At 31.5% G+C, this 15,157-nt stretch overlaps 1 protein-coding gene across 1 annotated transcript in view; it reads right to left on the reverse strand.

The window, feature by feature from the left end:
- Positions 1–15,157, reverse strand: part of LOC123662692 — a 29,335-nt gene that overhangs the window by 11,712 nt on the left and 2,466 nt on the right. The window contains exon 3 of the mRNA XM_045597496.1: positions 6,982–7,295. Coding sequence (XP_045453452.1) covers positions 6,982–7,295 — 314 coding nt within the window. The remainder of the gene's footprint in view (positions 1–6,981; positions 7,296–15,157) is intronic.

Consider the following 15,157-nt stretch of genomic DNA (forward strand, 5'->3'; position numbering starts at 1 on the left):
AATAACACATAAGCTAGTTATCCCTACATTCCTATAGGATCGGAAATGACGAGGGTAGGAGGCGCAGCTATAGTGGTAATAAGTATAAATAACTTTAACTTGTAGCGAAAATAAATGCAAGTAAAACAGCAAAAGATAGAAGAAGACATTAAGTAAGACATAAAAGGATAAAATGAGTTCCGAGTTATCTCCATCGATAATAACATACGAGTATATAGGTACACAGTTTATTGAAATCTCGACGTTCGTCGTTTGTCATTAGATAATAATATCTTGTAAGCAACGGCTCACAAAATATTTACGCTTGGCGCTGAATAATATTACCTATATTAGCTTCTAATGTGACGCAAGTCATATTCATAATAATGTAACTTGTAAACTAAAAAGTGCAAATTTCGTCATTGTAGTTTCAATTCTTGTACGTGATGAATGTACCTTTTTCATAGTTTATTTTACTACTAATGAAGCCATAATTTAGCACTATATTTATTATAATTTATATTATTATATATTACGAGTTTAGAGTTGTATGTATAAGTTTAGTTTTAATACTATTATTAAGTTTATTCCAAGAGTTAATGTGTAAACCAAGCCTGAATAAAAGCTCTTTTTATTTTTATTTATTTATGTGTAAAACGGGATATTTTTCATGTTTGTTGTCGGTCCTTTTGAGTTCTTATTATGTCGACACTATTGCAAACGATATGGTCTCATTGCACACAAGAGTTTACCTAATATGATTAGTGGTCATGAAAGTCTAAAGACCTATACAAGTTTATTAGTATTATTACATTTTTAATTCACTTTTTTTGCTCATATGTTTAGGTGTTATTGTTGTTAAGCAGTAAGTTACATTAATTTTTATTCATGTTTGTAATCAGATCATGTGTCAAATAAATTACATTAGAAATTTAAAAATGAATATATATTTTTTGTAATGTGCTTTTCATCGTTTAAAGTAACAACTAAATATGCGCTTATATGGACAGTGTATTCATTCAAAACATACAAAATTTCCTCAACTACTAAAACCATCTTTAAAATTTTTGGAGCGAGAAAAAACAGTGTACATTCTTCGTAATTAAATAATTTGTCTTGCTTTAAATTGTAAATTAATTTAATATTTCGCATTACGATTCTAATTAACAAATTTAGTATCAATTACACAATTAGAATGTTTAAGATTATTGTACCTAAAAAATAATAATAAATATTTAAAAATATATAACTTATGTACGATAATTTACAAAACAAATATTATAAAATGGAACAAATAATTTGGAAGTATGCTTGGGTTAATGACATCATTCACGCCGACCACTTGAATTTCCTGTATTTTTTACGAACCTGGCGAATATAATTTATCCGTTCGACAAAAAAACATAAAATTACTATAAATAGTATAAGTATTTTTAAGCCAAAAATCCCTATTAAATAAAATTAAGGAAAAAGAGAAAATGATAACAAGAATTCCATTTCGTGACAAATGGCTTAACAATCATTAGGAATAGGTGTTTTGGTCCCATTCATGAGTTTTTATAAGTATTTTTCATTATTTCTAAATTTATTCTTTAAAGCCATAGTTACTTTTACGACATAGGACTATATTATGCTGTAAATAGAACCTAATACTTAGTACATAACACGGTATGTGCGACTGGTACGTGGTCAATGGCATTCTTAAAGCAATACAAATTTGTCATTTTCATTTCATCATTGTCATAACAATTCTATTAATCGTATAATCCGATCAAATCAGACATAAAAATAGTGATCAAATAACAAACATGGGATCGATGGGGACTTTTGCTACTTTATTTCTACTAGTGTACTCAAGGTCTCTAGCAAAATTTAGCTCTGTCAGACTTTTTGTTGTTTGAAATATCTATTTTACCCGACCTAATAGTGAATTTGCCGATAGTGAAATACAAATTTATCTTTCCCCTATAATTAAAATAACACCCATAGTATTCTGCCGACATATTTTTAGAACTGTAAAGCTATACCTACTTTTTTAAATAACATGTATAACCAAAGTTACTCGAACCCTTTTTATGTAGTCTCTAATCAAACAAACTTTTCTTTCTTTAGCTTAGGCCGTTATTCTCTGATCTTCAATTTTCAAGATCATAACTTTTAAGTCAATCTACTTCTAACCGAATAAAAAAATTACATTTATAGTGTATGTATTGATATGCCTACCGATATATTGTAGAAGGTTAAAAAACAATACGCACCTAAATATAATTTTCGTATACGTTATCACCAAGTCTAATAATGCAGTTGACGGATTAACAAATTAAAAAGTACATGCGAGTAAAAGAAAAAAAAAAAAGAGAAAAGTATAAGAGAGACCAATCTCTCGATCAATTGTTAGCCAAATGTTTAACAAAATCTTTGCCTCTAAACCACAAATCTGTGAATAAAAATTATAAGTCTGAGTCCTAAAAACCTACTGCGTATTAAATTCAATTAGAAAGTTTGCCGTACCCTTCTACTGTCATTGTATCCTGTTTTAGTAAATGAATTTAAGTTTATTTAGATACTATATAATTAGAAATAAACGCTTCTTAGTATTAACGTTTGCAGGAAATTATTAAACCTAAAGAAACCGCCGTAGTAATGGGCGTATATATTTTACTACATGTTTAATTTAAATTCAATCGTTTTGGGTTTATGTATGTCTGTAAATTATATTAACTGTACTTTAACCATAAAATAAAAGCCGAGATCGCCCGGATGGATAGAACGCAGGGCACATGTTTTAAATTAGACTAACATCGTTGTCATTGTTATATTATCAAAAGTTTAAATACCTAGTTTAAAAGTTCGGTAGTGTATAAAATATTTTTTTTTAAGAATCTTGGGATATATTTTCAATTACATTAAACGACAAACCACAAACAGTTAAAAAATTTCATGTTCTTAATAGAATAATACATTTTTATAAAGCAATGATTTAAACATCACACCTAATTTTGTTACAGTATATATACAAAAGGATCGATTAAGTAAAGGATTAACATATTAATTCCCAACCTTTACCAACAAACATCAAATTAATAATTCAATATTAACCCTCTTGATTTGTTGACGGTATTCCTGTACTAAGATTAGGGTCAAAGCTTATCACATACCTCATAATTATTCAACGCATGTAAATAAATCAAATGAACGCGAGTATCGTTTACGCAACGCTATCCTAAGAATAATATTTCACGTAGGATTTGATATCGCCCCCTTGCGGTTGACTGTTACTCATATTACGTACGCATAAAACTTGAAATGTATTAAATGTATGTACACTTACTTTTACAAAATTATTTTATTATAATAAAAACCTAATAAAAAACGGGTTTTTAGTCCAGCCACTGGGACTAGGACTTAGGGGTTCACTTCGGAGTTAGCCGGAAGAAGCTAAAAGTTTTAGGACAACATTAGAAAGATTAAAATAAAAGTTTATCCTGCATTTGGCTCCTTTTTTAGCCGCCTAAATGACTGGATTTACTGTTTAACTCCTTTACGACATCGGATAGATTCTAATTCCTATTAAATATTCATATGCAGAACAATTTGTGTTGATCTTTTGTAGGCATTAATAATGGACAGGCGACTAAGTGGGTTCCAAGCTTAATATTTCGTTAAACTTGCATTACAAGTAAGCAGAATATTTGGAGATCATGGATATTGTGATATATAGCCTGCGTTATATCGATTACTAGCTGACCCGGCGAACTTCGTATCGCCTAACAGTCGATTCTTTAATTATTTTTTTTTTTAGAATTTCTCTCTCCGTAAGAACCATCCTCGTACTTCAAGGAATATTAAAAAAAAAAAAAGAATTAGCAAAATCGGTCCAACCGTTCTCGAGTTTAGCGCTTAGCAACACATTCAGCGACTCATTTTTATATTATAGATTACTATTTTAAGTGAAATAGATATACCTACACAATTAATTATGTTCGTTAAAACGATGATAATGTTTCATTATAACTTTTGCCATTGCTTTCGATAGTCTATATTCTATAAAGATAAAGAAAGTTTAAGTTGAACTAATTTAAAAGATGTACGAGAAGACGGAAAGACCAATAGACGAAAACGAAAAAATGACAGTTTTGGTTTTTGCCACGATTTTAGAATACCCACAAAAATATTTTAAAAAATGTACAGCGTTGTTCCTGTTACAGACTTATCACAAGCATAGATTAAAATAAAACATATTGTTTGACGTAAAGAGATTATTCTATAACATTTATTCGTATTTGCTTTTAGAAAATCCTGAAGCCTAAAGGATAACTGAGTGTATCGGCCGTTATTATATACAAGCCATTGGGTGCGACTTCATTCGTATTGAAATTTTCATAGAAGGTATCCCATATGGTATGTATCACAAGGAACAAATTTAAAAGACGAGGATCAGAGCATTAGCTTGTGGCTTGACTGTTGCGCTGGCAGTTGCGGGTTCGATCCCCGCTTGAGTGTTGTGTGTGTGTTTTACGGGCCCCTGACACAGGAGTCGACGGGCCGTTGAGTCTAAGGAGTTTATTTTTTTAAATGTTCCACGGTTTTGCAACATTTTTTCATTGCTCCTCCGGTCCGGTCGCAAAGATACATGTATAGCGATTCAATTCGAATCAGTGTTTTTTTAATGAGATTAACGCATTTAACAAAACAAAATCTTCAGCTTTACAATATCAGTATTTATTTACATTTACCTGTCAAAAAGACCAAAAATTTTCAGTTGGTTTAGATTACTTTAAAGTAGTTAGGTTTTAAACTTCAACAAGCACTATAAATACAATTGGCACATTGTCTCAGTCAACATCGGTGATGTAAGCACTAAACAAAACTAGGTTGGTACAAACATATAGGCTATCAGTTAAATTTAAGATCTATAAAAAGATCGGAGTTACCGAACCATCTGTAACGGTATCAATGAGGGAGCATAAATTACGCGTGACGGGCGGATTCGCCTTTCAATTATTTCGAGATTAACGAGATGACTTAACTTAAAAATTGTTCTTATTTGACATTGGGGTTCTTTAAGTGAAACTTGTTTAAAATCGTTGTAATTTGAAACTCGATGAAACGAAAAGGAGTCAACAAACACAAAAATGTATAGGAGAGTATTTCATATAGTAATGTAGTAGGCTACTTTTTAGAAGATTCACACACATATTTCTTAAATTTGTACTTTCCTGTAGGTACTTTATTACGCATACACTTCCATGTCGTTTCCATGTTAATAGTTGTGTTTAGTTTTCGTTTTGAATTATCTTAATTATCTTATGTTTAATTTAAGGTAGCTATTTTTGAAGTGTAAAATGTAATATATTTATATATTTGTCTTTTTTAATCTTAAGATAAATAACGCAAGGGCTAAATGTTAAATTGATAGTAATACCAGCCCATGTTTTCACTGCAAACTTTTATCAGAAAAAAGAAAACTTGTGATTTCTATCAAATAATTGTATTTGCTCGCAAACGAAAAAAAAACCGACTTCGATTACATCGACAAGTAATACAACGTAGATCGACGAAAAAATAGTCAAGTAAATACGCGTCATCAAAGATTACTCAAAAGATATAATCAGATCTCAATGAAATTTAAATGTGACCACAAAAAAACATCAGCTTTCGATTAAATTTAAAATCATCAAAATAGGTACACCCAGTAAAAAGTTATGCGGTATAATACAACGTAGGTCGACGAAAAAATAGTCAAGTAAAAACGCATTATTAGATATAATTCGAAAATTAGTTGTTGAATCTCAAATAAATTAAATTGGGATCAAATGACACACACCACCTTTCGATTAAAAACATTTTTGTCGAAATCGGTCCACCCAGTCAAAAGTTTTGAAGTAATTACATACATAAAATAAAAAAATACTCGAATTCGATTCGATTACGTCGCATTGAGAACCTCCTCTTTTTCGGAAGTCGGTTAATAAACCAGTAATATTTTTTTAACAAGATAGTGTAACTTTCTAAAGAGTCGAAACTGTATTCGTACTTAATAATTGTTGAACTGGGACATTTCTCCGTAGATATATTATAAAGTAACTTATCTGACAGATACCGAAAACCGTCAGATATCTATCAAAGATTTATAAGCAACTGTTGAAACAGGCTCTAAATTGGCTTATGACATGGCTGTTTGTTTACAAATGTAGCTTGCGTGTCAAGCTCGTAACTTTTTTATATAAAACGATTAATGATCCTACAATGTTTTACATTTTAAGAGTTCAAGGTTATTTGTTAACGGTATAAATCTTACTGTGAAAGTCCAAGATATTTTTAAACCGTAGGCTTTACTTCTTAATCATAAAACTACCAATATGGGTGAGTAAATATATAAAAAAATAAAAAATGAGAAAAGTTTACGCACCTTTGCTATTAATAACTACTTAATACATCCTGTGATGTATCAAAGACGCTTGGTAAATGTACTTTAAAATTAGTGTGGAACTATTGAATGACGAATCTTAATACTTTTACGATATAACTTAAAATCGTTTAATTTTTAATGAAAAACAATCAAAGGTCAGACACCACAGACGATGTGAGAGCGATATTGATTATTGCCATGTTTCTGAGGTAAAAACAAATATTTCATGTAATTACTGATAAAAGATCAAAACTAACGACCATGGAAGACCATGGCTTGTAATTTTTATATTTTTCCATCTTAGTATTTGCAGGCAAAGTCTAAAGTTGCGGTAAAAAGGTAAATACAATTAAAATTGTTCGAGATTTTATGGCTTAAGAATGATTACTGAGATATTTATAGAAGTCAATACAACATAGTCGTATATTGTTTGTTTTGTTCAATATTAAGCTATTTTATAAAACGTTACTTCCACACTACGTTTATATTTGAGTTCTTAAACGTGAACTTGACAGTTTTTATGTGTAATTACAAAAGAAACGTTTTCTCACGCATCAACGGTATATCATTCTAATAAAAAAAAAAATTACCTGCGGGTCATCATCTTGCACCAAACTTCTTCTCTTCATCGCGAACTCTTTGACCGCGTGACTGTTATCCGAATTAGTGTCAACATTGAAAGTCTTCAGTCTTATCATGGGACTGATTGCACCCAACGGATTATTGTACTTGTTGTATGTTAGGTACTTGTTTGTCGACTGGTTGAGCGACGAGTGGGGCGATATTGAAGGTGGGTTCGACGCAACTTCGACGATACTCTGGATACTCGGTCTTTGCATCCTTTTCTTTGGCTTGACGTAAGTCCTAGAGTCAAATTTGTGCTTATCTGGTAATGACACGTCATCTAAAACAAAAATTGACTTTAAAACATTTCAAATAAGATAGATTTTTCCCTGATATTGCAAATTGATATGTATTATTTGATTTTGAAATTTTGAATTGTACTGATTATTAAATAACGATTGCATGTTGGTCTAGATAATGTATAAATACTAGTCTAATTTAGATCACACGGAAGATAACCGAATTCAAAGGTGAATGAACTGGTTAAACTTACAACGTGACGTAAGATTCTTTGGCGTAGGTACATTTTTTCCCTTATTATAATAGCGCAATAGGGTATATATTCCAATGACTAAATAATCTTTTGACATGATCATCAAGAAAATGAAATAAAGCAAGAAAATTACGATGTCAACTCTAATATGCTATTTTTTACATGAATTACAATGTTTACTGCCAAAAATTGTTAATGGTTTGAATGAAGTAGGTAACAATCGAGAGAGAACAGTCATTTAACTTTAATTAATGACCGTTTTGTTGTTATTAGTAAAGAAACTACAAAACGTCGTTTTCTTATAAAGTTGCCTAACTTGAACGGTAAGTAACAGTAAAAACTGTCCGCTGATGTTGATAATTCGTTTAAAAATAGGAGATCAGAAAAAGTCACGCGGGGCATTGACTCAAAACGGACATAGAATCCTTCGAATATTTAACCGTAGCGATTCATTCAGAACACTTATAAAGCAATAAAAAACCCGACACTATTTCAATCGTATTAACTCAAGTTAACCTAGTAAGTCATGTACGGAAGTTGACCGTTTATTAGTTCGCAGGAAACGTCTCTCATAAGCCTTTAACGATTTCAATGTCGATGTGCCCTAAATGTATTAAGCGCGGCGTTTTTTAACGATTTATTTATAGGAACAAATACTCGAATGTTATTAATAGACATAAGGATTCAATTTTTGCGATTGCATATTATACATGTTATGAAGACTGGTTAGGCATACGTAATTAGAGGAATTGACAGATACTGTTCTTAAAAACGAAAATGACGAAATTGGAACTTGCGTTTCTTTCTGGCAAATTTTTTCTTTATTTACAGTTTTTTATATAATACTAATAATAATAATAATAAATATCTACACAATACACACACGGTCGTCTGTGCCTAAAGTAAGCAACTTAATGCTTGTGTTATAATAGGTAAGAGCCGAATGTTTTCACTTCTACACTACAGAAGTATAAACTGTTCTGAGTTATTTCTACGTTCAACAGTAGACTTTATACAAATAAATAAATAAAGACAAAATTAATATTGTACCGTAATATATTATATAATATATTATATTATATTTATGTGCTGTGTGGCTACGGCACGAAAAAAAAGAATATAGCCACCCCCTTTCTTCCCGTGGGTGTCGTAAGAGGCGACTAAGGGACAACAAAGTTCCACTACCACCTTGGAACTTAAGAAGCCGACCGATGGCGGGATAACCATCTAACCGCTGGCTTTGAAACAACAGGCCGAAGACGGGCAGCAGCGTCTTAGGTGCGAAAAAGCCAGCCCTGCGGTCACCAACCCGCCTGCCCAGCGTGGTGACTATGGGCAGCACACATGAGTTCACGCATTTTTGGCGCGAACTTGTGGAGGCCTATGTCCAGCAGTGGACTGCAATAGGCTGGAATGATGATGATGGATATTATATTTACAGCTTTCCTGTGTCGAGTATACAAGGTTTAATAGCGGCTTTATTGATTCAACTTTAAATAAAAAAAATGACAGCTGTCTTGGTGTAGCGATGTGACTTACCGTGCTGCGGCCGCTGATTCGATTCTCGCTCGGGTTAGGTTTTTGTAAAAAAAATTGTTTCTGGTCTGTGACATATACATACTAATTCGGTGCAATGCACAAATATGTTTTTAATATAAACTCTTAAGTATAACCTATTTTTAATTAATAAATCCATAAAAACCGTTTGTAGGAGAAAGGCGATGGGTGTCCTTAATTATAACCATGCTTTTATGCATACGTCAATCAAACGGGCGGTTTAATATTGAAAGTGAAAGCATTGGCTACTTTTAAATGCGAAACGAAACGTAGGTGTCTGTCGATGCATACGCGATGACATCATTATAATATTTATATGGATTTGCTTATCAAAACTAAACAGTATAAATTGGACAGACGTGACCGTTGTTCTTTGTGTTATTTTCTGTTTATACGTGTTTTATTAATTTGTTATATCAATTGCGTCGTTTATAAATTTTCCTAAGATTGTTAATATGTCATAAATTTTTATCAAGGTCGTGTACAAACAAGGAACAACTTTGGTTGGCCAAAGTACCATACGGCATGTCTAATGTTTAAAATAATGAGTAGACTGTTGGCGCAATTTGAAGTAACCCTGCTTCCTTCTCCCGAGTCAGGGTGCTCAGGGTTTTATATATATAATAGTAATATTTATTTGCACATTTACTGCAAAAAAAATATGTATCTGTGTCAGCCTTTTGTTACCTAAAACACAGACCTTATATCACCTCTGCCTTTGAAACAGAAGAGGTGTCTAAGATAAAAAATAGCAATCTACAAAATACAAGTAGGTATCATAACATTTTAGACCAGATTACAAGACGCTACGCTACGTTTCAGCCTGTAATATCCCACTACTGTGCGTAGGTCTCTAACCCCATATAGGAAAAGGATCAGAGTTTAATCTACCATGCTGCTCTAATGCGGTTTTGCGGATATATATTCCCTGCTATGAGTAACGATCACATAAAGGTGTACATGATAACAATCGAGATCGACAGCTTAACGTGCTCTCCCAGGCACGGTGGGGACCCTCCCAAGGATAATACACACACTCCCTCACAATAATTGTATAAACGCAAATATCCATTCCGAGCGGGAATCGAACCCACGGCCATCGGTGTTTAGTCGTCCCCGACACAGTGCACGCACCAATACACCAGAGCGATCGATTACAAGACATTTAGTATGAAATAGCATTCATGACAATCCTAAACCTATTTTTTTTTATAAACGAATCAATTCTGTTATCATAATCTTATCACTAACAAAAATAATAGAAGCATTAACCGAAGAGCATTCATTAGTATTATTAATTATGCACATATTTAATTGCATTAAAATGACATTTATTGTAATTTAGTGTTTTATTATCTTAATTCAAGGCATTAACATCCGGTCTTGGTGACTCAAAATGTTCATTGTATCGAATTATAAACCGATTGACATGATATAAACAAACTGTTTAAGACTAAAAAGAAAATTATTTTTAGAAGTGATTTATGATTAAGGTATTCGAGGATGGCTTTGTAGGAAACGTCTTAAGAAGTAACTTGGGTTACTTATATTTTAGCAATTTATTTATTTTATAACTGCGAACTTAATAACTTTTTTGTTAAATTTCACGCGGACGAAGTCGCGGTCACAGCTAGTTTATAATTAAATACAGTCGTGAATCGTGATGTATAATAGCGAAGACATAACTCACTTAACGGTAACGTTATCGTAACATTTAACAATGAATTTTATTCGGAAATTTCACACACATTCTAAAGTTTGTATTAGAGTCCTAATAATATAGGAAAAAACAAACAGTTTTAAGCTTTAACAGTAATTTATTATTCAAATCTCTACATTATTCGAAGTAATATAATTAAACCTGTAACATATAGATGTACGAAATCATAAGTGTACAAAAGAGATACCAATATAAAACAACCTGTAGTGTATTTTAATGGACTTGACAAGAAGGTAATACGAATAAGACGACATAAGTGAAATACAACAATAATATTGTTTAAAAAAATAGCTGTGAGGGAACAGATTTACAGTGTCATCTTTAACTTACTAGTGGCACTTTAAGATGATTGGGTTTCCCTTATGACTATTATGGTCAGAAGTATCATTTCGTAAAGTAGACATGAATTTTAGTAGTACCGTTTATCATGCCACATTAGCATCCGATCTGGCATGAAATAAGGGCGATCATTACTGTCTTGGCTACTTGCCCAGAGCACCTATTTACCCATTGTATAGGAGGGATGGAGATTTATTATCATCAAATCAAAACCAGAGTATTAAGGGCCGGTTTCACCGGTTGTGGGTAAAAGTTTATCCTCTACTTAACTTAGGAATAGATATTAACGGCACATATCATATATCATAAATATAGTGGAATCCGATGGTAAAATTTAATAATATATCATAAACTTTTTTTAACTAGATCGGCAAACAAGCGTATGGACCTGGTGGTAAGTGATTACCGTAGCTTATAGACGTCTGCAACGCCAGAAGCATCGCAAGCGCGTTGCCGACCCCTTCCCCCAGGAGCTTTATATGACTTTATGAGACTTTTATATGTTGGATAGCTTCATCCGTCAAATAGCGTACCCACAAAAAGTGAAACATACGTTTCACCTTTTTAACCGACTTCAAAAAAGGAGGAGGTTACTCAATTCGACCGTGTGTATGTATATATATCTCCATTACATTGTAGTATATAAATAACTTAATTAATTTATGAACAAATATGTAACGGCTCCATCCGTTTTCATTATCATTTATGGCAACTGTTCCGTTAACTTACGTCTTAGTGTTTTAAAGCTATATATATGAGTATTAAAACTTGTGAATAATTTAGATTACTAATGGTAAAACAATATTTAGTACCTAGCAGTTCCATTATAAACAATTATATAAATCATGCTGTTTACAATATAAGTAAGTATATGAATATTATATACTTTCTATGATATCTTAACGATATTTCGATAATAATGTGCCTGAGACGAGAGAAGCTGCAAATATCGAATAGCAAACAGTTTGTAAATAAAAGTTTAACTTTTAGAATTATAATAATACTAGCTGTGCCAGCGACTTCGTCCGTATGGAATTAAAAAAAAATGTTAAGTTCGAAGAGTTACAAAATAAATAAATTTCTAAAATAAAAGTAGCCTAAGTTACTCCTTATTACATTAGCTATCCGCAAGTGAAAGACCCGTCGAAATCGGTGCAGCCGTTTCAGACATTAGTCGGAACAAACAGACAGACAAAAATTTTAAAAAATGTTATTTTGATATATTTACCGTGTATACATCCATATGCATTTAGTAAAAGGCGGTTATTTTGATATTACAAACAGACACCTCAATTTTATTTATTTGTAAAGATTGAGTAAGTTAGTCATGCGGAATACATAGAATAATGTTATTAATCGATTTGTATTTAATTGAATTCGAGCTTCGTGATTCACTTATAAAGGTTGTATTGTTTTAAAATAAAGTACGTTATATTATATTTTCGTGCTTCTTTTAATATTAGCCAATCATTTTAAATTGAAATTATTTATTTATTATAAAAATAGGAGATTAAATATATATTATTATCATAATATAACATTTATTACTGTAATCGTTATAACGACAAAAAATTAAAAGAACCAACTTTACCATATTTTTTGAATTTTTACACAATTATCTTAACAATACGTATTATTGTTAAACATTAAAATAGAACAAAACACTTCTATACTTTGTTATTTTATTTGATAATTATTTATTGAAATTAAATTGAATGAAACTACCTAATAAAAAACTTTTCAAACTAGCTAGACTTAATCAATACAGACAAATACAGACTCCGATGAGTCACAGGGGATAGTACTAGTGACGTCACGAACCGGATAAAACCGGAACATTACATTACAGGTAGCTGTATATCTTGTGTTCTCACAGGAAATACTTCTTATATTGGAAAATTGTCGCGCAACAGGTTGATTTCCTCGTTTACTTCCTACGTGGAATCTCATGCTCGATAACGGTAGTAAATGGCTTTGATATTTTTGTTTTTTTTTTATGCTTTTTACACGTGTATTATGTGTTTTTAATACTTAAATACGATTTAGAAATACGTCTTATGTTTTTGTGTATATAATGCGTAATTTAATTTTACAACAATGTCGAGGTCAATAGGAGTAAATGTCCGTTACATTGAAAACTTTTCGTTCTTTCGTTATTAACACAACTTAATTCTTTTTTCTTTAAAGCTGAAGCAAACAACCTCGTTTTTGCACATCTTTTCATCGAATTCAATGATTCACAAACATTTTTCGATAATAACGATTTTAAAGTGAAAAATTGCTCTAACCTTCAATTTCTCGGCGAATAATCCCGATTAACAACTTATATGTACACATGTATCTGTAATTCTGTACCCACACACTTAAATTAACCAGTTTTTAATAGCATAATATAAATATAACTCATGCATAATATACTTAAGCATGATCCACATTAAACCGCGTCCGAGAAAAGGCTGGCTGTGACCAAAAAATACCCTCTGTTTTTTAAACCGCCTTTATTTTGTTCGGTTACGATCTAACCTATTATAAAGATGCCTAACTAGTGCCAATTTTATACTACCTAATTTTCATTGGGGGATACTTCGTACTTAGGTGCCCTATTGATTATTTAAGACGCAAATGCATTAAAAAATTAAAAAAATAAATGCCGATGGAAACTGGATGAGGATTGCGTAAAACCAGTATGTCTGGCGCAAACTTGGGGATGCCTACATCCAGTGGCCTGCAATAGCCTGAACTGACTGATTGAAGACGTAAATGTTTATGTTATAGTCTTAGCGAATTTCTGTTTAAACATAATAAATGTAAAAGGGCGACCAGGTTAATACATTTATAATAAAAAAAAAAAAGCGTGAACTACATTTAAAATGTCGACATAATTATGTTTATAGATAACAATGTACTCTTACTACAAAAAATATTCCTTAATAAACTAAACCTACGTAATTTCAAAACGTAAACTATGTATCATGTCTAGACAAAAATAATACTAATGAAATTTTTGATACAGCTGTGACCTTGATTCAGTTTATGTTTACTGAAACATATTTAAACAATAATTTCAACTTGCATAAAAATGCAACCTGACATCACAGAACATTACCAAACAACACAGCTTTACAGCTTTACAAATGCTTGTAATTTATTTCTATATGCTAAAACACTAATGAGTACATATCTGCTCAATATAGTGGAATTGAATAGTCACTTTCATTTTAAAAAATTTGCTATAACAAGTTATAAATAAAATTATTAATAAACTATGCTGTTCACTCAATCGCTGAAGCTCATCTTTTACAGCCCCAGCTATTATATTATAACTTGTGCTAGCATCCTGCCCCGACTTCGCACAGATATTTAACAAAAATTTCAAAATATTTTTTTCCAATTTTTTTTAAAATATAATTGAGACAAACGTGACTGGTTTGTGAGCTGTCTTGTTATTAATTTTTAATTATATGTTATTATACTATCTTGCGCTTTTTTCCCAAATATAAATAAAGATTTAACTAATAAATACCAGATTTATCACTAGTTTTTACTAAGCAAAATCATAATAGGCAAGAGAGTAGGAATCAATGTATGTTTACATATTATATATTATATTATATATAATAAGTACATCCTGTCATTCATGTCATCTTTCATCACACAATCAATCATATGAAATCATTGTTAAAATCCTTTGAACCATGACTTAAAACCATTGCGAGTATAATAATACTAAGATATATTTGTGAGTAACAATTCAATTGTCATTAAATTCATTCATTAAAGAATCAAAAATATATTACCTTTACATACATACATAATATGTAGTTCAAATAAAAATTAGAAAGGTGTATTTTATTTGCTTCAGCCTGTAGCATCCCACAGCTGGGCAAAGGTCTCTTTCTCCATATAGGAGAAGGATAGGCTTAATCCACCATGCTGCTCCACTTTGGGTTTGTGGATATATTCCCTACTAACTGAGTAACTATTGTTATCAGGTGTCTACGATAGCAATCGGCACCGACAGACTCGAGGCACG

The sequence above is a fragment of the Melitaea cinxia genome, chromosome 19 (assembly GCF_905220565.1).
Source record: "Melitaea cinxia chromosome 19, ilMelCinx1.1, whole genome shotgun sequence".
NCBI classification, from domain to species: Eukaryota; Metazoa; Arthropoda; class Insecta; order Lepidoptera; family Nymphalidae; genus Melitaea; species Melitaea cinxia.